We start from the raw sequence: 27,025 nt of genomic DNA on the forward strand, positions 1-27,025 counted from the left end.
CGAGGCCTGGTTGACTCACAACAATCCAACCACTGCAAGTGGGCAAGCGCGTTCGTCGTGTGGGACACTGGCTCTATCGAGGCCTGGTTGACTCACAACAATTCGACCCTTGGCTTGAGGGTGGCTCTGAAATGGAGATTATGGCCAGGAGTCGCTAGCCACAATCTATCAAGGTCATCGATTCAGATTCGATGCAGGTTACTTCTAACCCTATTAGGGTTTCCATGTATGCAAACCTAGGGTTTCCAGGTATGTGGACCTTACACAGCCACGGTTGCTACTGGTGTACAGGGACCCCTTTCAGAGGAGGATTGCAACACTCCAAAGTGGAGGGTTCAGGTTATTGGCCACCACATCCACAACTGGCAGGCCAACCCTTCTCCAGTCAAAGTTGCAAGCAAGCACCTAGGTTTTCCGTTTTTCGAGTACTCACTCGAGCTGGGTAGGTGGATCCAGATGGCTAGGATTGAGGGCACCCCAACCGCAGCACGGCATTGGAGCTCTCATGGCATCCCCCACCCCTTCCCAGTGCTTCCTCTCCGACTCCTGGAAGCGGCTGTGGGACAGCTTCCGACCTAGGAAGGACACCCTCTTCGTTTAGCAGGTTGCTCACATGAGCCTCACGGGTCAGCACCTGGCTGGCCATCAGGGGACGTCCGGCCTCTTGCACCAAGTGCAGATTCCACCAAGAGTCTTCGCGCCACTGCCTTTGGGATTTCGCAAAGGCACAACAGGTTTGGTGGCAGATCTTTTGGCTCTTCACGGCAAATCTAGGGACTGCCGGGGCAGTTACTTGGTGGACCATAGCCTGGGCCGCAGAGGCAGAACTAGCCCTCCTCCATGACAACGATGGTGCATTTCAGCTTACACACTTTAGGATCACTGCCATCATAGCATCAATGGCCCGGTGTCCCCTTCGACCCCCAGCACCCACACTGACCAAAGGTGAAAGATCATTAGCAGTATCGCCGCCTGGCACATTTGGCATGCATGCTGTAGCAAGGCTATCGAGGGTACTCTCACCCCTCCAGGAGAGTCCATCGGCTGCATTTGGACAGACAATATCCACACCTTGCATGGACATTGGTATCGATTGGCAGGAGACTCGGCCTTCCTGCATAATTGCAGTGGCCCCTTCCTCACCAGCATGGGAGGCTTCCCCCCAAACACCCCCGCCCCGAACAAACCACCCCCCCCCCCCCCCCCCCCCCCCCAGGATGTAATCTCCCTCTGAGAGCAGCCAGCCACGGAGTGAACCCCTTCTTTTCTTTGAGCATTTTACGTCTACAGAGGGTTGTGTCCCCCATGGATGGACGTTTGTTTTTAACTAATAGAAGGGTCTCTCTCTAAGGTTAAACTTTGCATAGCACTTGAGTGTAACTTAGGCTGTCTTTTTCATCATCAGTCAATTGCTTGCCTTGAGAATGTCACTTTTATTCACCACGAATTGATCCATATAGACACTCCATAAACCAGAAATAACACAGTTGAATGAACCACTTTTCTCAAACTTCGCATAGGAAACCTGTGAATATGTATCTTTCTTAAAGTCCTCTTGATCAAAACTTCTGCTGTTCCTTGGTCTACGCTAGATTAAGACATGTAAAGGCTCCACTTTCCCTGTGCTTCATTCCTTCACTCACTCGCAGCATAAACATAAGTAAACGTACTATCAAAATTGGGAAAAAAAAAAGCACAGGAATACTTTGTTCTCACCACCATCAAGCAGAAGAAGTAACAGGCAAAAGTTGACTTACTTGCAATAACTTCCCTCACAAAAAGAGTGATACGAGCTGAATCTACTGAGGTGTAATCTAATGGCACTGAAATGTGGTAATCACGTAACCATAGATCTGGCACTGCATACCACGAGCCAACCCGCATAGTATCAGAGTTGCCACCGTTTTGTGCACTTTTTTCCACCATTATTCCTCTGCACCAGTCAGCAAATCATATCAGACAGAATATTATGGCAAAGCTTATGGTGTTCCTCTCTTAAGAAAACCCATTAAAGGAAGTAGCAAACCACTTCAAACCAACAAATGGCTACAGCATTGCTTAAACCATTGAACTTCTAATCATAATGCCCAATTCCTTAGTAATGAGAAGTTCCCAACAATGGTTTTGGACAGTCTACTCTCAACCCACCTGTTTCCTGAAATACATGACATGAAATAGAACAAAACCACTTTAAAAGGGATTTTATTCATGTCCCTGTGATTCCAAGTAAAGACGTCTGAGCAAGGCTATTAGGTCACTTTCTTGGAAATGAATAGTAGCTTGGAGTCTTCTGTTAGACCACCCAAATTGAACAGTCACACAGTAAACTCAGCTGTGAGCAGGAGAGAGAGAGAGAGAGAGAGAGGTAAACAACTTGATGTAGATTGTTTATAGCCTTTCATTGAGAGGGAGAATAAGATGCCTGAAGCAGAAGATGAAGCCTAGAGAGCTTGGAAGCTCCGGGATCAGAAAGCATTTGGCCTCATAGCCTGTCCGACAACTTCATACACCATGTTGCTGATCTCCTGACTTCCAAAGAAGCCCATGAGATGCTAGATAAGCTCTTTGGAGCACAGGGAAAGAACTCTAAGGTCTCTTTGTAGATAGAGTTCTATGGCCTAATGATGCAATCACATGAGAACTTCAACGCTCATGTGAACAAGATGAAATCCTTGATGGACCAGCTTGCTGCACTTAATGCCAAGGTGGATGAAGACCTGGCCGCAGCTGTTCTTATCAAGTCAATGTCAATGCCTGAGGATCCCTAGGGAAACTTCATCACCAAAAAACTCCCAAAACTCACCCTGGAAGGAATCATCAACTCCTTCAAAGATGAAGAGAAGAAGTTCAAGAATAAGGCAATGGAAGGGGACAGCTCCTTCTTCACAAAGAACTTTGACGCCATGAAATGTTCCCTTTGTGGTAGGAACAAAGCTCCTTCTTCACAAAGAACTTCAAAGCCATGAAATGTTCCCTTTGTGGTAGGAACAATCAACAAAAAAAGACTGCAATTCAAAGAAGCCGTGAAAGCATTGTGGGAAAAACAACCACAATGAAAAGTATTACTATCATAAAAAAGCAGATGCCAACATCATTGAGGAGAAAGAGCTTTCCACAGAGGAAGCAAATTACTACCATGATGATTGGGCCTTTTGGAGTCCAAAGTTCTGTCTTGTGTTGTTGTGTTGTGATTAGTTGTGTGTTGTTCGGTTGTGTTTTTTGAGTGACCTGATCCTGTGTGTACTCTACCCTTGGGATCCCATAACTAGCATGAGAAACTAGGCCATATGTCTAAGATTTCTCCTTGACACAGTTTGAGGTAATCCCTTGAGGGCGGGATTGTTGGGAATCAAGGTCTTCATGTGTGTGAAAGGCTTCTAAGCCTGGATAAAAATGTGGTAATATGTGTGAACCACCTCTTAGAGGGATATGAAATAATATCATAGTCACATGGAAACGCGTTTTTGGAGTGAGAAACCCCAAAACGCAAGAAACGTTTCAAAAACTCCTAATTTTTTTGGTTTCTCAAAAAAAAAAATTTGTTTCTCAAAATGTTAAAAGTTCCTATTGTTTGGAACTTTAGCAATGCAAAATTATATAGAAAAAAACCGAAACCTTCGCGTTTCTTAGACAAAGGCCGAAACGTTTTGCCCCGAAACCCCAAAAACCCCGAAACATTTCTGGTGACTATGAATAATATCTAGATATTTGTGTGTGAGTGACATGAGCGTGATGTCGGGAGGCAACCTTTATAACCTAAAAAGATACTTATACTTTCATTGAAATAATCAAGCAAGTGTCGCATCAATTTAAGTCGTGTACTTCACACACCTCTTTTTTTTTCCGGAAAAAAGATCCTTCTATTAGTTAATGAAAAACAACCACGAAGAGCTAGATACAACCACGCCTCCATGTACAGGGCGGGGATCTAATAGTCAAAAAGTGGAGAAAGATGCACGTCCCCTCTAACTGGCCGCTCTATGGGGAGAAGGCTATCTCGCGCGGGGGGGAGGGGGGGGAACACACAAGTGGTCTGTAATGCCAAGTGGGGTCACCACCTCTATTGGTGAGAAAAGGACCAAGCCGCCAAAGACTCAAGAAAGCTTCCCGCCGCTTCCGCATGTGGTCAGAGCCACCCTGCAACTTCCCCCACTGACCACGGAGGGTATGGATGATGTCAAGCCAAATGCTCCTGATGGACTCCACAGGTGGAGTGGGTACCCTCGATGGCTTTGTTGCATCTCACGCTGCAATGTTACTGCAAATCTCCCATCTCTGGCATGAGCCCGGTCTCCAGTGGTCAGTAGATGGAACTGTGACTGGTACTGCCAAAATTCGAAGGTGAGAGACCTGAAGGGCTAGCCCCATCCTCATCATAAGCCCTAACAACCTCAGCATCTGTGGCAATGCCCCATGTAATGATCCAGATCGAGACTCTATCCATCGTGAAGATGCGGAGAATCCACAGTCAAACCTGCTGAGCCTTCAGGCATTCCCAAAGACAATGTCGCTGAGACTCCTGAGGGTGGTTGCACCTCGGACAAGCTTTTGGTCAACCTCCAATGGCCAACCACGTGCCAACTGCTAAGCTCCTATGCACCATCGGCCAAAGAAAGAGGGTGATCTTTCAAGGCCAAAAACTATCCTAGAGTCTCTTCCAAAAATCTGAGAGGAAACGCTGGGAGAGGCCCTGTGACAGCCAATGTACTATTGTTGCCAGGGTGCCATCAATCTCTGGCATCTGAATCCTGCGGCCTAGCCGCGCTGTGTATGCAAAAAAGGAGGCATCCAAAGTCTCCTCTAATCAGCAGGATCACGGCAAGTCCACTCTCCCGGGTCCCACTGGAGGCGTGTGAGAGGTCGGCTCTCCCATATCCATAGCCGCAAGAATCTCTCCCTGGCCACCTTGGCTGGCGGGGGGTCTATGTGCCACTCACGTGCCTGAAATCCAATCACCCTCACCCTCTGTAAGGTGCAGCCACTGAAATCCTCCAAGGGGAGCTCGGATCTTTTTGATCTGCCATAAGGAGCAATAGAAAAAGTGAGTAAATCACAGCCCTCATCCGCTCCATGGACTGCCAATAGAATATCATGCCTGGTACACACACAAGTGGTCTGTAATGCCAAGTGGGGTCACCACCTCTATTGGTGAGAAAAGGACCAAGCTGCCAAAGACTCAAGAAAGCTTCCCGCCGCTTCCGCATGTGGTCAGAGCCACCCTGCAACTTCCCCCACTGACCACGGAGGGTATGGATGATGTCAAGCCAAATGCTCCTGATGGACTCTGCAGGTGGAGTGGGTACCCTCGATGGCTTTGTTGCATCTAGCTCGCCATATGTGCCACGCTGCAATGTTACTGCAAATCTCCCATCTCTGGCATGAGCCCGGCCTCTAGTGGTCAGTAGATGGAACTGTGACTGGTACTGCCAAAATTCGAAGGTGAGAGACCTGAAGGGCTAGCCCCCCACCATCCTCATCGTAAGCCCTAACAACCTCAGCCTCTGTGGCAATGCCCCATGTAATGATCCAGATCGAGACTCTGTCCATCGTGAAGATGCGGAGAATCCACAGTCAAACCTGCTGAGCCTTCAGGCAATCCCAAAGACAATGTCGCTGAGACTCCTGAGGGTGGTTGCACCTCGGACAAGCTTTTGGTCAACCTCTAATGGCCAACCACGTGCCAACTGCCAAGCTCCTATGCACCATCGGCCAAAGAAAGAGGGTGATCTTTCAAGGCCAAAAACTATCCTAGAGTCTCTTCCAAAAATCTGAGAGGAAACGCTGGGAGAGGCCCTATGACTGCCAATGTACTATTGTTGCCAGGGTGCCATCAATCTCTGGCATCTGAATCCTGTAGCCTAGCCGCGCTGTGTATGCAAAAAAGGAGGCATCCAAAGTCTCCTCTAATCAGCAGGATCACGCCAAGTCCACTCTCCCAGGTCCCACTGGAGGCGTGTGAGAGGTCGGCTCTCCCATATCCATAGCCGCAAGAATCTCTCCCTGGCCACCTTGGCTGGCAGGGGGTCTATGTGCCACTCACGTGCCTGAAATCCAATCACCCTCACCCTCTGTAAGGTGCAGCCACTGATTAGAGGCATCCAAAGTCTCCTCTAATCAGCAGGATCACGCCAAGTCCACTCTCCCGGGGAGGCGTGTGAGAGGTCGGCTCTCCCATATCCATAGCCGCAAGAATCTCTCCCCGGCCACCTTGGCTGGCAGGGGGTCTATGTGCCACTCACGTGCCTGAAATCCAATCACCCTCACCCTCTGTAAGGTGCAGCCACTGAAATCCTCCAAGGGGAGCTCGGATCTTTTTGATCTGCCATAAGGAGCAATAGAAAAAGTGAGTAAATCACAGCCCTCATCCGCTCCATGGACTACCAATATAATATCATGCCTGGTACACACGCCTAGCCACAGTTGGGGGGGTCGGGTCTAGGATAAGAGCTAGCCACTCCTGAGGAATAGCAAAGTCGATAACGATGCTGAGCCTATCTCTATCCCGGATCCTTGGCAAGCCTCTCTTTTAAACCTCCGGGGGTAACTACCTGTGTGCAAGCGAATCTCCAAGGGACCTGGCAAGTCCTATGCTCAACACACCCCATGATACATGAGGTCGGGTCCCCAACATATGGCCACTGGGTAAACGGACCAGGGGTTCAGATCAATGGTTGCCGAAGACGCTTGTCTGAGGCTACCGAAGGTAGCTGCCTAAGGGCCGGCCGGAGGTGATCACAAGGTCAGAGTAAACTGGTTGCAAATCTGTCCTCAAAAGCTAGGCTAAATCCACAAGCCCACATCTCTATGAAGATCCATCTCGTACTCTGTAGCCAAGGGCCCCCTAGACTTGGGGTGCGGGCTGAAATCCGGGCCAAGAGAAGTCCTTCCAAGACTCACCACCGGGAAGGAGTCCTCTGACAATCAGCTTGCCGAACAGGACACGGCTCTGAATAGCAAGGTCAATGATGCCTAGGCTCCCTTTACGTCGTGGCTGAATGATCACTCTCCATGCCATCTTGGCCCTTGCAAGCCTCCCACCATCACACTGCCAGCCCGTAAGAAGTTCCGGATCAGCCTCTGTACCTAACAAATACATGCTCGGGAGAAGGCCCAACAAGAAGTAATGTACCACATGGTGGCAAGAAGGACCTGGTTCGCCACCACCACTCTACCACCTAGGGAGAGTCTCACAGAACTCCATTACAAAAGCTTCTTCCGAATGCTCAAAAGAAGAGTGAGCTGCAACTCCGGAGAGATATCGATGCCTACCTGACATCCAAGATAGCGAACTGGAGTGCCCCTTGGGATCCATTGGAAAACCTCAACTAATCACCAAGTCGGGGCGGGTGCACAGCCCACCCAAAAACCACACGATTTGTGCCAGTTGATCCACGCTCCTAATGCGCAACAAAAGATCTCGATTGCCTCAACGAATCTCTGGATATTCCCCACATCTCTTGATAGGTAAGCTGCTGTGTCATTTGCGAACTTTGAGTCCAGCAGCTCCTCTTGAGTACGCAGAGGGAGATGCAATCCTTGAAGCCCCGTCTCCTAGGCTAAGAGAAAATGGCTCATGGCCTTGACAACGAATACGAAAAGGTAAGGTGCCAGAGGACAGCCCTGTCGGACCGAGCGAGAAAGGGGGAATCTGTCGCCATGGACTCGTTGAATGAGAACCTCACTGTGAGAGGCTGAGTAAAGTCTTGAAACACCACCGACCACTCCACAAGGAACCCCATCCGACTCATCGTGCCCTCCAAAAAGCTCCAATCAACCCTATCATAAGATTTCTCAAAGTCTAGGAGTAGCACTACGGTACGGCAGTCTATTCGGTGGAGTACTACCAGGAATTAGATCAATGGCGTGATCTTCTGGCCTCTCAGGAGGAAGTTCTCCTGGCAATGACTCGGAAAAACAATCTTGGAACCCACATAAGAAATCAGTCCTGTCCTTATCTAACATAGACAAATTAGACTTAGACTCATCATCTTTGGCATCCTTTACATAAATCAAGTACGCAGAAAGATGCTTTTTCATTACTGATGAAATTGCCGAAGCAGATACAATAGGAACAGATTCCCCTTTGAGTTTTACATCCAATACATGTTCTTTCCCTCTATGACTCAGAGTGATTTTCCTATTGTATGTATCCACCACCGCATGTACTCTGTGGCACCATGGCATACCCAACAAAACATCACAACCATCCAGAGGCATGATGAAAAACTCTTCGCTGTCCACATAACCCTGCAAATGAAGCCTGAGCTTCCCAATGATAGGAGTAACGGGTTCTGCATACCCTGGACAAGCCATGTTAGCCTCATATAACGACCCCATCTCCTCTGCACGGATCCCCAATCGGCCAGCCAAATCTGGTGAAATGAAGTTGGCTCTAGCACCTGTGTCAAAGAATATCAAGGCATTCTGATCTCCCACTTTGCCCCATGCCCTGCACAACTCTGTCTCTTCACCACCTGGTTGTTCCCCCACAAGATCAAGAACTAACCCTGCAGAAGGTTTTGGTTTCTTTGACTTGGGCTCTCCTTTATTGTCAGAGTCCTTTTGGGACTTTCTCTTGGGATAATTAAATGACATATGTCCCTCTTCAGTACAGTAAGAACATTTCCAAGCATCTCTCAAAGCCTGTCTTTCCTCGGAAGTCCTCTTGGGCATTGGCAATTTCTTATACCTCGTCTCTAAAGACCCTTTAGCATCACGAGAAGTATGCCCAAATTTTTCAGCTTTCTTGCTCGAGTTCTTACTTCCTTTAAACCCAGATGATCCTCCAGTGAGTAACGCATTAGCTGTCATAGCATTTTCTATCATCTGTGACATGTTCGTTACTCGAGTCTTGATACAATAATCTCGCACCTCTTTGGGCAGCCCACAACAATACTTCTCTACCTGCTCAGACAAAGGCACTGCACGGTAAGAAGTCACTGGGAGTAAAGCTTCCCAAAACTTCTTGTTATAGTCTTCCAAATTCTCACACTTTGAAGCATCCAACTTGTGCCATGCAGTCATAACATCCACCTCAAATGTAGATGTGAGCCATACGGAAGAGAAAACCTGTTTAAATTGTACCCAAGTAGTGGGTGCTATGCCCTGCAAAAGAAGAGTAGACCACCACTGCAAAGCATTGCCCTTGAGAAAAGTGGCAGCTTTCCTCACCTTAGAGGACTCTGTGTAATTCCCACCAGAAAAAGCAGCATCAAACTGCTGTAAAAAGGTAAGTGCTTTCAGTTTATCTTTGGCTCCACTGAATGTATCAAACTTCACTGCAGCTCCCCCTTCCTTATAATCTTTCGCCTTACCCATAGGCGTTAGATTATCATATGGAAGTGGCTTTGCAAGATTGCTGCCCCCAACATTCATGCCCATCATAGGGTCAACATTACCCATTCCCACACCTGGCATGCCATACATTCCAGCCATGTTTCCAAACATACCATTATGCATACCTGGCTGCATGCCACCATACATATTTGCTTGCATTCCAGGTTGCATGCTCCCAAACATGTTTCCTTGCATACCGGACTGCATACCACCATACATATTCCCCTGCATACCAGGCTGAAAATTTGCTCCAAAAGGCCCTGGCATACCCATGCCTCCCTGAGGATAACCCCCAGTCATAGACTGAAACACAGAGCCACCACCAAAATAACCTGGATGCATAGTCTGCTGAGGAATAGATGGCTGTCCAAAGAAGGAACTCTGAGAATTAGCACCATAAGCATGCTGCATGTTCGGAAACTGGCCAAAAGATGGATCCTGTGGGATGGCACCACTATGACCTTGAGGAAGGTTCTTAGAACGCACCTTCTTCTTCTTCTTTTCGGGCTCTGTACGGGATCTCAAAAATTCAGCAAACTTCTCACTTTGTGTGAGCTGCATAAATACATCCATAACACTAGCCAGACGATCTTTAAACCGAGCATCATCATCCTCTTTACCAAGTACATCTTCTAGCTGTGTTACATCCTCATAATGCTCATCATCTGCAGCCTGTTCTCCTGCAAAAATATCCTCAGATGCATTTCTCTCAGGAGAGGTCTCTTGCTCTTCCTCTTCATGATAAAAGTGCTCATCCTCTGTATCAGACATGTTGCTGAATTTTTCAGCGATGACTTTCCTTGAGGCAACCATGAGCTCACCCCCTTAAGAAAGTTGATGATTGGTCCCGGGGACGGAACCTTGGAACTGGCCTCTGGTAAAAACCAAAGTGCGGTAGACTAGCAATCACCCTTCCACTTGTAGTCCAGATATGAAAACAAAAATGATAAATCTGAAAATAAAACGACACCTGTTGGCCCCAAAGCTTGGCGCCCCTTGCGGTATTTCTTTATTCAATTTCAAAAATACGAAGGCTGAGTACACCAAAACCAACCAAGAGAATACACCTGTATGTCCAATCTGGCAGCCCACAATACCTCTTAGCACAGAGGATTTACACACACAAATCTGTGTCTCAAAGCAACACTCTGTGCTTCCCTCTGATCAGCCAAGACTATTCAGCAGGACAGCCTTGAGCATACATCTGGCATATCTCATGCACATGATTCAACAACTCAGCACAACATACATTCACTGTTCAATCTCTGTCTCCACCCTTTTCAATCTGCCATACCCCTCCTCTCACAAGGGGCCAGATAGCTCAAATCTGCAACAGACATAAGCCAATGGAAAGAGAGATAGATGAACAAATTCAGAGCTTACCAAAATCAGCTCATGGATCTGCACCGGAGAAAGTGATTGTACCAGTCTGTACTTGCACACTTGTTTCAACAACTTTGCTTCACATGTGTGAGTGTACCTGTCTGTACCTTCCTCTCTGCATCCACTTCAGTGCTGTACCTGACTGTACAGACCATAAAATCTGCATTGTACCAGTCCATACAGGCCACGTGTCACTGTACTTGCATGCGCTGCCTGCAACCAGTCTCTGTACCCGACTATACCTGCTCAGCCAGTCAGCGCCGCCTGTACCAGTTCTGTCCAGCGCCGCCAGCACCTGCTCTGTCCAGTGCCGCCAGTACCTGCTCTGTCCGTACAGCTGTCCGTACACTGTACCTGCAACAGCACCCACAGCGCCGCCTGTACCTGCTCAATGTTGTGAGAAGTAAAAAGATCAAGGTTGTGGAAGGTCTGGTCTGACTTGGGAGGGTATTTAGAGGAATCAGCTGAATCAGATTGAGATGGATTGAAGTCAATTGAGTCAGCAAAAGATTGACAGGAAGTCAGCAAAAGGTCAGCAGGAAGTCAACAGGGGAGAGCTGATAAGGCAGGTGAAGCTCTGAAGCAAGGAATTGAAGTGTGCTGATATTGGGGATCTTTTTTCGAGCTTGGAGGACAGTTTGAGAGCCTAGCGGTCATATTTATGACTGGAATCAACGACAGGCATCCGACTCAGGTTACAATCAACAATAGACTAGCTGTGTGTCAGCTGGAGAGGATTTCAATCAGCAGACTGTCAGTTGAGGTTAGTTGGGCTATATAGGTGGAAGATCAAAGCTTTTGGAGGTCAGTGCTGACTTGGGAGGACAACTAAAGGAGTCAGCTGGGTCAGATTGGAGAGTGTATAGGTGTCCGAAAGTGTCACCTAGAGGGTTGAGGATAGGAGCAGAGCTGATTAGTGCCCTTGGAGTTGGATTCTTGGTGTCCCCTAGTTCTGATCCCTTTACTTTTCTTCTTGTGTGTCTATTTGGTGGTGTTATAGAGGCCATCACCCAACAACCTCACACCGTGTGGGAGAAGGAAAGCTAAGAGGCATGAATGTTAAAATAGGAAAAAGCGTGAGTAAAAGAAAAGCAGTGAGCTTTTTTTGCACTAAAGCGAGAGGGGGCTTATTTTTAAGCTTTAGCTTTTAAAAAGCACAAAACTAAAGCAAGTGTGCTTTTTTTTTAACTCATTCCCCCATAAATTCAACTTCTCCCTTTTTATTGGCTCATACATTCAGGTTGTGCAAGATCTACGTACACCATCTCCAACCTCTTTATCTCTGAAAGCTGCAAACTTCGCTTCAGCCCTCTCATCCACCCTAAAAGCTTTTCTCCGAACCTGTCACTTCTTTCCGGCCCATAACCCATTACCTTCTCGTCGCTGCTTTTCTCCAAGTTAGCATGCACCATTTGGCGTGCACAAGAAATATATGGAGTCACTGGGCAGTAACTTCGTGAAGTCATCCAACAATCACAACGTGGAGTCAGTTGGCAATGACGACTTTGAGCACATGAAGCCACCAGGATGGCTAGGATTTTACCCGCCACCAGCAGCAGAAAGGCTAGAAGATAAACAGGAGCGCTTTATCTAGGATCCCTTGAGGGAGGATAGCGGTAGGCCCAAGCTTGATGGGTGTGCAATGCCTTTGCCAACCGAGGACCGCGGGATTGTCAAGTGGTGGCAGGAGACTTTAGTTAAGTGGGATTCAAGTTTGAATTCACACACATTGGTGGGTCTAAGAATGAATCAATAGTCTTGGCTTCACAGACCCCTCCAACGCTTCTCATCACCTGCAGTGCTTGCAATAACAACTCTCCCGAGAACTCCTCCACTCCATAGAATTTGGGGCCTTCTGCAAAATCAGATTTTCAAAATAGATTTACCAGAAGTGCTATTGCCTTTAAGAAATTCTCCTACATGGCAAACAAAAATCCGACTTCTTATCATGCGAGATGGAGTCTAGAATGTGCTCAAGGGCATTGAAGAAGAGCCCAAAGGAGAAGAGGGATCCCCGGCAGCGCAAGCTTGGCAGGACAAGAATGACAAAGCACTCGCACACATCGGCTTGGGACTAGCTAACAACCTCATACATCATCTTGACCTAGACAAACTGGCCAAAGAGGTATGGGAAGAACTTTAGAATTTGTTCGGAAACAAGATCAATAATTCCAAAGATTTTTTAAATATGAAAAATGAAAGAAGCTCATATTTTGCAAGAACACGAGAGCAATCTAGGCTCAGTTCTTCAACAACTCATTGCTCTCAAGGGGGGACGACATGAAAGCATACTTCTATCCACTATATTCCTAGGTATGCAGAGACCCTTGCTGTACTTAGGGTGGCCCGTGAGATGTCATACTAGGATATGATCGCCATCCTTATTGATTAGGACCATCGTCTCACAGAGCTTGTCATGTCAAAGATGAAAGGCAAGGGCAAACCAAGCAAGATCAAAAAGTGCACTTACTGGAAAACGTTTGGACATCCCGAAGACGGGTGTTTCAAGCGGATGGCCAAGGAGCAAGCTGAGGACCATGTAAATCTGGTAGGAGAAGAAAAAGATGAAGATGAAGACATACCAGAGACATCCACAACAGTGAAGGAAGCTCTCACTATTATGACTAATCTTTCTCTTGAAAAGGAAGATTATGATTGGGCTTTCTGAATTTTCTACTTTGTATGAGTCAGGGGTTCTCTGCTAAGAATCTACCCCAAAATTTGATAAATAATCTCGTGTTTTTCTCATAAGCCTTGTTTTTATAAAAGGCTCCATATTTTTTACATATCCCTACTTAGAGCAAGGGGGGTTTGTTCTGGGCAGACTGATACAAGCACACTCATGAGTGGTCAAGCTCTTATATCAAGTCCAACAAGGAGTTTTGGCACACTGTAGCTTGGGAGCGGCTCAAGCTTATCTTCAAGCAAATTAATGTGGTTGCCTTCTTCTTCTTAAGGAAGAGGATTTATCATTGAAAGATGGCATATGGTGTCCTCATTGCAAAGCACCTCAATGTGTTGTGGTCATTGATGGATCCGTTAATGGGTGCAGGGGTAACGGTCAATGAAGAAGATGCCACTTCATGCTTTTGCCAAGCATGCAAAGAGCTATGAGCAGTGTTTTTCCTCGATTGCAAACCAGCCCAACTTAACGCTAAATGCTGTGGCATCCTCCCTTGTGTTGGAAGAGACTCAACTCGCACCTAGAAAGGCTCCTGTGGTGGCGAAATCTGCTTTAGGAGAAAAGCCTATGGTGGTTGATACTAGTGGTGTTGCACCACGAAGGAACACATGATAAAGGATTGCTAGAAGAAGAAGAAAGACAAGGAAGTCAGTGATTCAGCAAAGCCAACGAGTCCAAAGAGAGAGACCACCAACTTTTCCACAGTTGAACATTGGTTTTGAGTTCTTCATGAGTTGTAATCACTTGGTCAGTGTAGTTGCTTGATCAAGTGGGGGTGTTAAAAGGTAGAGTGATCAAGCCTTGTTTATGTGAGTCTTTGTAACCTTAGTAAAAGGTTAAAAGCTTATAGTAATCTTAGTGAAAGTTGGTGAGAATTGATTCTCGTGCAGTCATGAGTAAGAGTTGACATGCTAGAGTTAGCATGTTGCTAACTAAAAGTTCAGCTCGGTGGTTATGTTAGAAATCTCTATTTAGAGGGCTTAACATTTTTTAAATCTTATCTTTGTGCTAATGAGAATAACGTATGTGTTTCTTCATAGAAGATCCTGTGTCCATGCTATTTTCGTATTTAAAGAATATTACTGTCTTTGTTGGTCGGTGAGAGAGTGAGTAGTTCTACACAACTTTGTTGAGTAGCAAGTGTCTATTCAAACTGTCTACTGCTGGGCATGTTCTTCTATACATGGCATTGTTGATCAATATCAGATGGAGGCCTAATAAAGTTCCAGTAAGCTCGTATCTTTGGTTTCAAATCTATTGTTGGTGAAGGTTCTGTGCTTTCTTGTAAGCTTCCAATTTTCTGCATTGAACTTGTGTTTCTATGATGAGCAAATTGTAACACGCAGAAGCTCTAGGGGTCTTCTTTCAGCCCTAAACACTCCTGGAAACATGCTGATGCAAAACGCAGATATGAAGAGAGAGTAGAGAGAGAGAGATGCTGGAAATTCAGTATATTAATATAGTACAAAAAGGCACTCAGTCCACAGCCCTAGGCTGCCTTCTTGGAAAAGGTGAACATCACCAAAATCTGGTCCCTACTTGGACCCTAAGGACCCAACTCCTAAATGAGTTGAATGAATACAACTATGAGCACTCATGCCTTTATATAGGCTTCTTGAACCAAAGATGAGCTGGCCGACTGCTGTCGGACCAGCTGACTGGGCACTTTTTTCCATAAATTGTAACGCCTGCAGCCGCCTTGCTCTCCAATTCAGTCGACCACTCCTGTACGCAGCCGACAGCTTCTTGCTTAATTCTAGTACAGCCAACAGGCCTTCCTCTTCATGCCCTTCAGCCTTGCTCCATGTCCACACTGGCCTTGTGCTCCAAAATCCTAGCTCTACTTGTCCTTTTCTGGCTGCCCCTTCTGGATTAGCCCTGAGAAGGTACATGAGCATGTCATGCACATGACACAAATAGCCATGTTAAACTTGCTCTACGCAAATGTTGTTGCATATAGGTTCTGTCTCTATGAGTCACCTACGCTTGTGTGTTAAATCTATACCTCTCCGATATATAATGGCGTTGTCTCCTGAAATCTTAAGCATGCATTTTCACCAAGTCTTTCCAAGCACTCTATTTTTCATCAGGCTAGATGGTTAGGAGATGGCTTACACAGATTTGGCACCATGCCAAATAGGATGCATGAGAGTGTGTGCTGATAGACCACTCAAGGGTAAAAGGAGAACATGTTAGAAGTCATCTCCTGTCTATACATATACACCAGGGCCTCTGTTGTGGGTGTGCCCGCCCGTATTAGGTGTTTTCTCATTTTTCCCCACTTTTTTTCCCATTTTTCCCTATTTTTCCATGGTTTGGGTGGGTGTCCTATGATGGCAGGATGACCCAGTAGCTGGCCGACTGCACCAATATGCACGTGTTCATTTCTGGGAGCTGTCCGACTAGATTTCACAGGTCGTGGACCTCTCTGATGATGGCCGACTGGATGACACCAGTCGTGAGGCAGTCGGCTGCCTTTAGCACTGGCCGACTGGGTATTTGGGGCCATATAAAATGGCCCCATGGCCCCCATTCCATTGTATCTTGACTTCAGGATTTTCTTGTGTATATAGAGCAGAGTTACACGCCTCTCTCTCTCTCCTTCTCCATTGCTGTCTATTTTCTGCAGTGCACTTGCTCTTGTGTTCTCAGATTTTGTCATCATCTCCGCTGACATGGTATCAGAGCTCTAGGCTCTTGATAGATCTTGGGAATTGTGTGTGCAAGAGGGGGACTGTTGTGTTGCTGATTGGTGGACTATTCTGGACTGTTCAGGAAGAGGAGAAGCAAGAGGAAGGCGGGCTGATTTGCTGGACAGCCAATTGCAGGTGTAAGTTCTTCTTTTTTCCCACCCACCCACCCTTTTCAGTTACATCCCCGCAATGGCAGATTTACTTGAGATGGCTGAGAAGCATGTGAAGTTCCCGACTCTCCCCACGTTCCCAGTAGACCGTCAGTTAGACGGGACCAACTACGACATATGGAAGGTTATGATAGAATCTATTTTGGAGTCATACGACCTTGTTGATTTCATCGTTGTTGGGGTTCCACGGCCGGAGATAGAGAAAGGGGAGTTACCGTCAATTTGAAAGGACCGTGAGGCTCAGGCACAGTTGTGGGATCGTGTCAATGCCAGGGTCCGTTCATTCATCTTCCTCAACTGCACTCCGCAGGTAATCAATAATGTAAAGCATATGACGCTGGCCAGAGGTATATGATGGCAACATTTGGCTTCTCTTTATAACAGGGTATCGCCCATGAAGAGGATTTCCTTGGAAGTACAAATATGGGTTATGAATCCTGCAAAGTCGTTGACGATGCGGGAGCACATTAACAAGCTGCAGGCTCTTCAGCAGGAAGTTCTTCAAGCTGGGAAGGAGATATCATCAGAGGATATGGCCATAACGTTGCTGTCACATTTGCCCTCTCAATACTCAGCATTCTACTCTTCTTTGATTACCAGCACCGTCACTTGGGAGGAGCTTGTGCCCATGGTCTTGGACCAAGAGGAAAGATTTACGAACCCTCCACAGGGCGGAGGTTCGGAGGCCTTAACGGGCCAACGATCGAAAGGCCGTAACAAGGACAAAGGGAAGGCTTCACCAGAGAAGTCTTCTGAGAAGAAGTCCGACACTGACCGTGAGAAACTAAAGGCAGAGAGGACCCGTAATGATTGTGGCGAGAAAGGCCACTATTGGAGGTAGTGTCCCAAGCGGAACACCAAGAAGGGTGAAGAATCCTCAGCAGCAACCGTGAAGACTCCAACTTTTGTGCACTTGGAGGTAATGGACACCGATGTCTTATTTTCTTCGGGCAGGGAGGAGGTTGGAGGACTCTCCGCTCTACAGATACTCGGGAGTGGATTCTAGACAGTGGTGCTTCCAGGCACACGACTCCTTCCCGTTCGGCTTTACAGGATCTCTGCAAGTATTTTGGTCACATTATTACTGGGGATACATCCACTATCCCAGTTCACAGTGAGGGCAAGTTGGAGATAGTTCCCAATGGCAAAGGGGGGAAGCATTCCTTCCAAATGTTGTATATTCCCACACTTGGTTTTCATCTGTTGTCAGTGCATCAGGTTTGCAAGACTGGCGTACGGGTGGAATTTGATGAGCATTTTATTGCTCTCCGGGACAAGGCAACAGGCCAGGTAGTTTGGGAAGGCGGAGTGGAGAATGGAGTTTACAAGCTTTCAGCACTCTCTCCCAGGTCCTCAATTCTATGATGAGTGGTAGTCTAGTGGCCACTTAAGTGTGGATACGCTGCAGGTGCAGGCTTTCGTGGACCAGTTGGTGGATAGCCTGCCAGTTTGATGGCAACAATTGGCAAGAACTTTCCAGTACAAATGTTGGTAGTTCTTGTGTTCGTCAATCAGAGGAAACTTTACAAGTAACCTACTCGTAGCGTTTGGGACAAAGAAACTCCTGTAGATAAGGAAGTTCTTTCCACAGGGACCTCTTGGAAAGCCAGGCAAGTGGCAGTTGATTACTTACAGAAGGAGGTGGATGTTGCTCACAGGACTTGGCATCCCACCATATCAGTTGTTGATCCTTGTGAGCAGTACGGTGCCTCTCTGACTCGGAAGCAGAATAGTTCATTGATTTGGTTGTTGATTACCAGATTGGACAGGAGCTTCCTGATGAGGCTATTGAGCTCATGTTTGCAGAGGACTCTTTGGGAGGCAGGATTGCGTATCTTGTGGTTTCTGCAGCATGCGAAGGATCTTGGACTCTTTTACATAGAAGGGGGATTGATGGATGGAGTCAGACTCCATGGGTGGAGTGACTCAGATTGGGGAGGAGATCCAAACACGAGGAGATCTACTTCAAGTTACAGTTTTACCCTTGGCTCAGGAGCAGTTTTATGGAGCAGTAAAAGGCAGCCATCTATTGCCTTGTCGTCAACAGAGGCAGAGTACCGGGCTGCTTGTGGTGCTGCTTTCGAGGTGGTGAGGTTACAGAGGTTACTTGGCAGGATTGGGTTTCCACTGGTGGAATCCACGATCATCCAAAGGCGTATTGTTCGTGAAAAGATTGTTGCTGATGACATCTTGCTAGAGTTCTGTTCAACGGAGGACACTGCGGTGGACCTCTTCACGAAGTCTCTACGTCAGGCTATGCTCCGGCGGCACTCCAGCTCCCTGGGGTTGGTTCCACAGCCAGGAGCTCAGAGGGGGTGTTAGAAGTCATCTCCTGTCTATACATATACACCAGGGCCTCTGTTGTGGGTGTGCCCGCCCATATTAGGTGTTTTCTCATTTTTTCCCCACTCCATATTTTTTCCCCATTTTTTCCCATTTTTCCCTATTTTTCCATGGTTTGGGTGGCTGCACCAGTATGCACGTGTTCATTTTTGGGAGCTGTCTGACTGGATTTCACAGGTCGTGGACCTCTCTGATGGTGGCCGACCGGATGACACCAGTCGTGCGGCAGTCGGGTGCCTTTAGCATTGGCCGACTAGGTATTTGGGGCCATATAAAATGGCCCCCATTCCATTGTATCTTGACTTCAGGATTTTCTTGTGTATATAGAGCAGAGTTACACGCCTCTCTCTCTCCTTCTCCATTGCTGTCTATTTTCTACAGTGCACTTTCTCTCGTGTTCTCAGATTTTGTCATCATCTCTGCTGCATGTTCTGACAGAACACCAGTCTCCTCCCTCACATTAAGATCATCAATTAAAATCTATCTTCACTGCATCATGCGCCCTTGCTAGTGCATGGCATCCTCCATCTCTCAGAGTCCACCTAGAGCCGGAGCTCACAGGTGGGCAAACACCATCAGTTTGTGGCAGTAATCCAGTATTGTTCTCCATCTCTGGTGATCTAAGATCTGTCTTGTGGAAGATCATGTTGTGTGTGCGTGAACGCACAAGTCGTATTTTCTTACACATACTTCTTGGCACCCATATAGTAAGGCCTTGGTGGATGCTGCAGTTGCCAAGTTTTTATAATTCATGTGGGATATTGTTTCATGCCCATTCTTCAAGAAAATGGTGGCTGAGATTGCAACATTTAAGGCTTCCTATACTCCATCTACCTATCTAGAAGATGAAGTCACATCCATCAAACTACTAATGTACCCGTGTGAAAGAGAGTTCAGATAATTATGGCACATTTTATGGGAGATGGATGGAGTGATGTGTGTAGCACTCCTTGGCGAATGTTCTTGATACATGTGGAGGCAAGGCCCTCTATGAAAAGTCCACATAAACAGAATGAGACAAAAACAAGCCCAGTAATATGTGAAATTTGAGCATGGATGTAGAGTACATCAAATAGAGAATGTGGTGCAGTTTGTATTTGATTTGGAGAGTACCAACAAGCCTTGTTAAAACAAAGATACCCACACGTCACTTGAAGTCCTTGCATGGCACATTGTCTAAACAATAGGCAAGTTGGATTGGGTCAAAATCATTGTTGACACACAGAAAGAGATTGTAACCTTCATCACACGCATTATACCACACCTTTGCAAAGAAAGAGCTCTTAAATTTAATGAGACTCGTTTTACATATAGCCTTATCATTATTCATCATCTCTTTAGCATGAGATCAGCCATGAATCAAATGGTGGCATGCCTTGAAGAGAAGCTTGGACAACTTGCATGGTTTTGAAACTCTAATCTTCAAAAGATGGTCTGTCTGTAGAGGAATGGCATAGGGTAAAGGACCAACTTGCAAGTTACCGTAACACAGAGGGCATGTTTGGATGAAGGATGCACAATATGATAGGCAAACCTTCAAATCTGAAATTTATCATTTGCATACACTATGATAAATCAGAAATTCTGTATACTAAGTATTTGCACAAGTCAAGATGGTGTGGTTACTTGGTGGGAGCAGCAGAGCTGCAATATGTTGCCATCACAATCTTACGCAAACGTGTGCTTCCTCTGCTTCAGAGAATTTGTGAAGCACTTTCAGCCATATAAATAACAAGAACAACAATTGCCTTGGAACTCAACGAGTTGATGGTTTCATGTTTGTTGATGCAAACTTGTGTTTGCTGACAAAGATAAAGAATGAGTACAAACATGAAAAGTACTAATCAGACAAAGCCATCTCTGTTCTTCCTCCCGTTGTTGAGGAACCAAATGAGCATGAACATAATGATGAATCTGCGGCACATAATGAGGAGGTTGCAGTGGAAGACCAAAAAGGAGAGGTGTTTCGAGTGAGTAAACCAAATGCTAATGGATCTTTTCAACAGTTCTCTACGTGAAGTACTGTATGTATACAGAATACTGATGGATCGCTGCACATACCTGGCTTCCTTCGAAAAGGCGACGATTTTCGTGTACAAGACGCAAGCCTCCGCGCTTCTGGTGGGCAAACGCAATCGACCGTGGAGAAATGGTGAATTGAGGGCCCTGCACCACAGCTGCTGTGCCACCACTGCGCTTAGAGTCGCCATCCCCAGCTAGACTTTATGTCTTGTTTTTTGAAGCCCATAATTAATTTCCCTTTCACACCTTCCTCGGTCGCAATTTAGGTGTGGCCTTCCTCTCGTCTCCTATCTTGGCCAAAATCCTTTTACATGCTTGTGAGTCCTTCTGTTGAACATGCATGCACACATGCAACAAAGTAGAGCCCTTCCAATGTTCACCACCAATCTCACTACTTGGTTGTCAACCACCAATCATTACTCAGTTTTATCAACCACCAAACCACAAGTCACACCAAGTCATTGATTTTTGATAACTAATCAGTTGGCAATAACTAGTCACTATAGTTGTCGTCTTGCTAGTTCTAGCCTACAGCTCACTAGATTTAGCTACCCGCATAGCTCCCCACTTAGACAAAAACACATGTGAGGCAATTTCTAGCTTGCTATCTTGATTGATTTGCATCCACTAAAGTTGGTGATCTTACTAGCAATGGTGGTTGTGATTCAATAAGCAATCTTTGTATAAGTTGCCAATGCAATAGAACATGTAAAATGATGGGAGCTCCCTTTGTGAACTATGCAAACACCTTTCAAACACATGCATTCATGTTGTATTAAGCCCCCCTCCCGCATGAATCAATATAGATCCACCTTTTTATGCTCTTTTTTGTGAATTCTACTTCCACAATGCTCCAAGGCAATCTTGCAATGGTGTACCAATATTGTAATAACAATCTTGTTATGCCTTCATATATCACATTTTCTTTTTATGAATACATGAAAAACTCCATAGATGTCTATGGTTATGTATTGCATTTCAGTGAACATGCGTTGGTTTCATAGTCACGTGAGTGGAAGAAGATGATCTAGAATCTTGAAGATACTTGAATGCAGGGGCATGTTTGATAGTGAGTTTAGACACAAAATCAATACAACATTTACACCTTTAAAAATAGTAAATCAGAATGGACCACGTCATAGTGCATAGCGCGTCTGGATGGTTATCGTTTATCCAAATTTTGACATGGATTTGGACCACTTTTGATCTAACGTTTCAGACAATACAATTACTACAAAGTCTTCCGAATCCGAAGGTCCGATATCCGAGAAATCTAGAGTTCTCTGAAATCCAAAAATCTAAAATTTATATAATCTGGAGTTTTCATCCCGAAATTCAAAGATTACAAGGTTTCCAAATATCATAGTTTGAAGTGGAGTAGCTTGATCCATGAATTTCATCATGGTATCCGAGCTTGGTTTAAGCTCCCCTTTAGCTTAGCTCTAGCCTCCTCTAATCTCTCTTTTGCTTAATTCCATTATTACTCATCTAATTATCCACTAATATCAATCTTATCCACTTCTCCCTTCTTGTGGTCTAAAATTACAAAAGCTTGTTCTCCTCAACCCAACCACCATTTCCCTTGAAATTTTAGGAACAAGTTACCTAGCCCTAGGTGCATCTACAACTCAGAACAATTCGGCGCATTTGAACTACGCAGCTCGAAATAGGCGCTGCAGTCGGCTGGTCTTTTGACGAATTCGTTGCGCCTACTCCAAATTGAGTCAAACACTCTTAGGGAAAGATTATACGTAGCCTAAGCTACCCACAGTCCAAATCTGGGCCCGAATCGACCATGGGTTAAGCCAAATCAAGCAAAAAACCAATCAGAAGAAGCGTAGATCCGCCGTTTTTTTGTGGTTTTTGAGCTCATTTGCTTAGTCAAGTCTTTGCTCCTAGCCAAGGGAAATAAGCTTTGCTAAAAATCCCCTTCAATGGTAGCTTCCACAAGCTCAATTGAAGCCTCCAAAAATCGAGCTCCTAATCATTGTGATTAAGCACTAATTACCATCATTAGTGTTGTATTACTAGAAATTGAGCTGAATCAAAGGCAAAATTGAAAAATTAGAGTGCTATTCCATTGTGGGAAACTTTTGTTGCATCAAAATTCATCTCAACCACTTGCATTGCTCAAACTTAAGTGAATTTTTGCCGCATTGGGCTTATCTCTAGTTTGTAAATCACTTGTCAAAGGGTAAGACACTGCCTGAGCACTAAAATCAAGGCTCAAGGTAAGACCCCCGAGCATGTAGAAGTCATCTCAAGATTTAATGGTGATGGTTTTTCCACATAGCAAGCAAGACCATGTACTTGCTTATGCATAAGGGGCTTTGGCACCTTATTGGGGCACCTTATTGGAGGATGAAGAAGTGGAGGTTGAGCCACTTCAAAACAACAAAGCATTGGGCCTCATCGCTCAAAATCTTGGTGATGATGTGATTAGTCACATTGCTGGCTGGCATCAAGGATGCCAAGTTGGCATGGTAGGAACTCAACAAGATTTTCGGCACCAACTCAAAGAGCTCAAAGATCAACCTTCTCATGCAGTTTTACAAGCTCGACAAGAAGGAGACCGAGACCATGGCATAACACATCAGTAAATTCAAAGGTATCAAACAACAACTTACAAGCTCGACAAGAAGGAGACCGAGACCATGCAGTTTTACAAGCTCGACAAGAAGGAGACCATGGCATAACACATCAGTAAATTCAAAGGTATCAAACAACAACTTAGTGCATTAAAGAAAATCGTTGAGGAAGATGAATCTATTGTTGTATTGCTAAAAAGTGTTGACAAAGAACCTTATGAATCAATTGTTGCTACACTTAAAAATGTGCCCAACACTAAACTTCAAGATGTAGAATTATCTCTACTTGAACAAGAATCCAAATTCAAAGATAAAGAATCATTCAAATCACATTCAAGTGAGCAAGCACTGTATACAAAGAGTGGGAGATTTCAAAGGACAAATCAATCAACATTTCAACTTCCAGGATGCTATCACTGTGGAAAACTTGGTCATACCAAGAATGAATGTCGCAATAAAGATAAACCAAAGCTTGTTTGTGACTATAGTGGAAAAATTGGTCACCTAGAAGAAGATTGCTATAAAAAAAAGAAACAGGCAAACTACATCAAGGCCAAAGCCATCCCAGCTGAAGACGTGCTCTTCTAGAGAAAGAACCATTGTACTTTTCACCCCTCTTGTCTCTACAAAAAGTGTGATGTAATCAGCCTCTGCCAAAGTAGCATAAAGGCCAAAGTAGCCTAGCATAAGGGGAGAGAGAGAAAGAGTGAAAGCCTAAAAATTGTACCCAATGGGGGATGTTGAAATGAGTGATGCTAGAGTGCCAAATCACCTAGCCAAGTTATCCCACATGAGCTATCATAGCTTTGTTGTACTTTCCTCATATAAAAGGAGGACATTTGAAGCATTGGAATATAAGCACAACATCTCAAGTCTTTTTATGAGTACAAGTTTCCATCTTGTAACCTAACTGAACTTGAGTCTAAACTTAATTAGCACACACTCATCACCATGAGTATTGTTCATTTTTATCCACCTTAGGTTAGTGTTATCATTAGTGTAGGATTAGATTAGGATTAGGATCTAATTAGATAGTTGATTGTCATTAGGGAGCTTGATCCATGAATTTCATCATGGTAAACAAAGCTCCTTGACTCTACCATGTCCATAGCTATGAAGCTCGTCGACTCGCAATATGGTAGATAAAGCTCCTCCTCATGCTGGCTATCATGTCTAAACCCAATGTCCAAGCTTGGTTTCATGTCTTAAATGGCCATGGTGTTCAATCGCGCTCAACAGGATTGAACGCCATAGCTATATAAGCCATGGAACTAAGCTTGTGGATAAATGGTAGGCATGATAGGTGTTGACATGAAGTGTTGTAAACTCTCTACCAGAGTTGACTGAGAGGAAAAAGATGTTAGACAAGCACACAAACATTGCCATTTCTCTCTTAGGGGAAATGAATGTAAGGTATTTAGATGGATACTATAACCTAGAGGATGATATGACTAGGCGAGGGAGTGTTGATTGAAATGCACTTGTGACTGTTCTCAAGGGCAAGGGGACCAAGGAGGACAAACTTTGAACTGCAATTGTATATTTTCTAGTAGCAGTAGAAGCTACCCCTGTTACTGCAGAAGTTGAAGCTATTGAAGAATATCATCTATGGAACAACTGAGGTTCTCACGGAGAGATTTTGTGGAACAACTTGGAGTTTTAGGAAGGAAAATGGTTTGGGGGGTAACATGCAACCACAGTAATATCCAACCTTAGTACAATTTCTTATAAGACCATGATGATTTATATTGATAAGATGTTGTTGTTGTAGCAATCAAGTTGAGGATTACTTTAATGAGTATGCACAAGATTAAACCCCTTTGTCAAAAACATGAGAATCCTTCCATTCCATCTCCAAGTACACATTCCATCTCAAAGTACACATGGTGCTCTATGCAAAACCATGATACTATCTGCATGCTTGCATTGTGACCAAACAATTGTGCTATTCTTGACACACAAATAAAACTCCATGTTTGCAAACACAAGACCATGATGCATGCAAGAAAATATCCCATCCATAGTGGATGGGAATTATGATGCTTTTGATCACTCCATGGAAGTTGAGGGGGCTTTTTAAAGTTGCTTACTCTCTGACTTGTTTTTCATTATAAATATTTTGTGAGCTTATGAGCCCATCTTTTTTGATGTGATTCAATCTAGAGAGATTGATCACCTTTAATAGATCACTGCTAAATCACAATCAAACTAGAGGCCTAATCACATGAAATTTAAATCAAACACAAGGACTTCAAAAACACAAAGATTGTTCGATTCACATAGGTTTTTTGAAATCAATTAGAGAAAAAGACCACATGGATAGAGGAAGAATTAATTCAAAAACATATTACTGAGGAACTTACATGATGGTAGCTGGAGACAAGGGCTTCACATAGACAGTGGGAGAGGGACTTACATGGTAGCTAGTGTTTGATTAGCAATGATTGAGTTATTTTTTCTCGTTTTCTACATGTCTTTGTTTATACATTTTGAGCATCTTCTCTTGAATCCATGGTATTACAAATATGTATTTATTATGAGTACTAAGGTCGTGGGTGCACATCACATTATGAGTACCAAGGTTGTGTGGGTGCAATTTTGAGATACGTGTATGGATATTTGTTATCACTCGCCTAGTGAGACGAAATGATTTCCCCATCTTGAAAATTTTAGAAAAAAAAATCATTTTAATTTCTATTTCCAATAAATTTTAAAACATGTCACTGCTTATGTTTTTCTCATGTCACTAAAAGAATGGCTTCACCTAGCTTGTCAAAGGGTAGTAGATATTTTACAAGGTCATGTTACTCTAAACCTGAATGATCGTATGAAAACATAGAGGTTTAAAGTCCAAGGCCTAATCGTAAGCGAAAAAATATTGTGTACGTTAGAGTGAAGCAAAGGTTCATCTACTGTTGCTCGGGGTTTGTTCAAACTTGGAGAAACCAACATTGAAGAGAAGCCTCTTGTTAAATAAGGGGAATTAAAGAAGGGGAAGTGACAGAAGGAGGTAACAGAGAAGGTTAGGAAGGGAACATAGGTAACAGAGAAGGTTAGGAAGGGAACATAGGTAAGAAAGAAGGGGAAGGAGATAGGGAAGAAGAGAAAGAAGGGGAAGGGGATGGAGAAGGAGAGATGGAAGGAGTTAATATTGAAGGGGATGATGAAGCTCATGAAGGAGGGAGTGAAGAATGTAATGACGAAGGGGATGAAGAAGAGACTGCAGAAGGTGTTGAAGAGGGAATGAGGGGAATCTTTTAAAGGATTAAGTGCTCAACAAGAAAGTGCACATGAGACAAATGTGCCAAAAAGTGTGGGTAAGATGAAGATAGAGATATTTGGTAAGCTCTTGAAAACTAGTACACCTCAAGCTTTCTTAGAGAGAATTAGGGTGAATTTTATGATACCACCTCCAAAAATCCCTCATAAAATTAATTCCATCAACAGAGAAAAGTCTATCAATGTCTTTTATGAAGATGGGTGGTTACTTGGAAAGTAAGGGGTCCTTCATTGCTTCCATCCTTGATTTAGAGGGGGAGGAGACACCCCTAACAGATGAGAGGAGTGAGTCTTGGAGTGATGCATGGAAAACTATAAATGATAGATTTGAGCAACTTTTGAACACAAATGCAGAGTGGGGTCCATACCTTAGGGGCAAAATGATCCACGTACTTGATGGAAACAATTTCCACAAAGCATTCATGTATTACATCAAAAGAGGTGAGTATTATATTATAATTGTTTATGTCGATGGTTAAATCTTGTCTTTTACTTATTTATAATTGTGTTCTTGATGCTGTAGAATAC

General features: G+C 44.7%; 1 protein-coding gene across 2 annotated transcripts in view; it reads right to left on the bottom strand.

Moving 5' to 3' along the window:
- The window catches only part of LOC147611336 (alpha/beta-Hydrolases superfamily protein), a 59,880-nt gene extending 39,019 nt beyond the window's left edge, over positions 1-20,861 (bottom strand). For both annotated transcript variants that reach the window (XM_086784397.1, XM_086784396.1), the window contains exons 1-2: positions 20,670-20,861; positions 1,758-1,933 (exon numbers count right to left, since the gene is read on the bottom strand). In XM_086784397.1, coding sequence (XP_086640523.1) covers positions 1,758-1,933; positions 20,670-20,818 — 325 coding nt within the window. In that variant the 5' untranslated portion in view covers positions 20,819-20,861. The remainder of the gene's footprint in view (positions 1-1,757; positions 1,934-20,669) is intronic.
- Between the last annotated feature and the right edge of the window lie 6,164 nt (positions 20,862-27,025).

Source organism: Cibotium barometz, chromosome 47, assembly GCF_041138505.1.
Source record: "Cibotium barometz isolate CiBa-2024 chromosome 47, ASM4113850v1, whole genome shotgun sequence".
Taxonomy (NCBI): domain Eukaryota; kingdom Viridiplantae; phylum Streptophyta; class Polypodiopsida; order Cyatheales; family Cibotiaceae; genus Cibotium; species Cibotium barometz.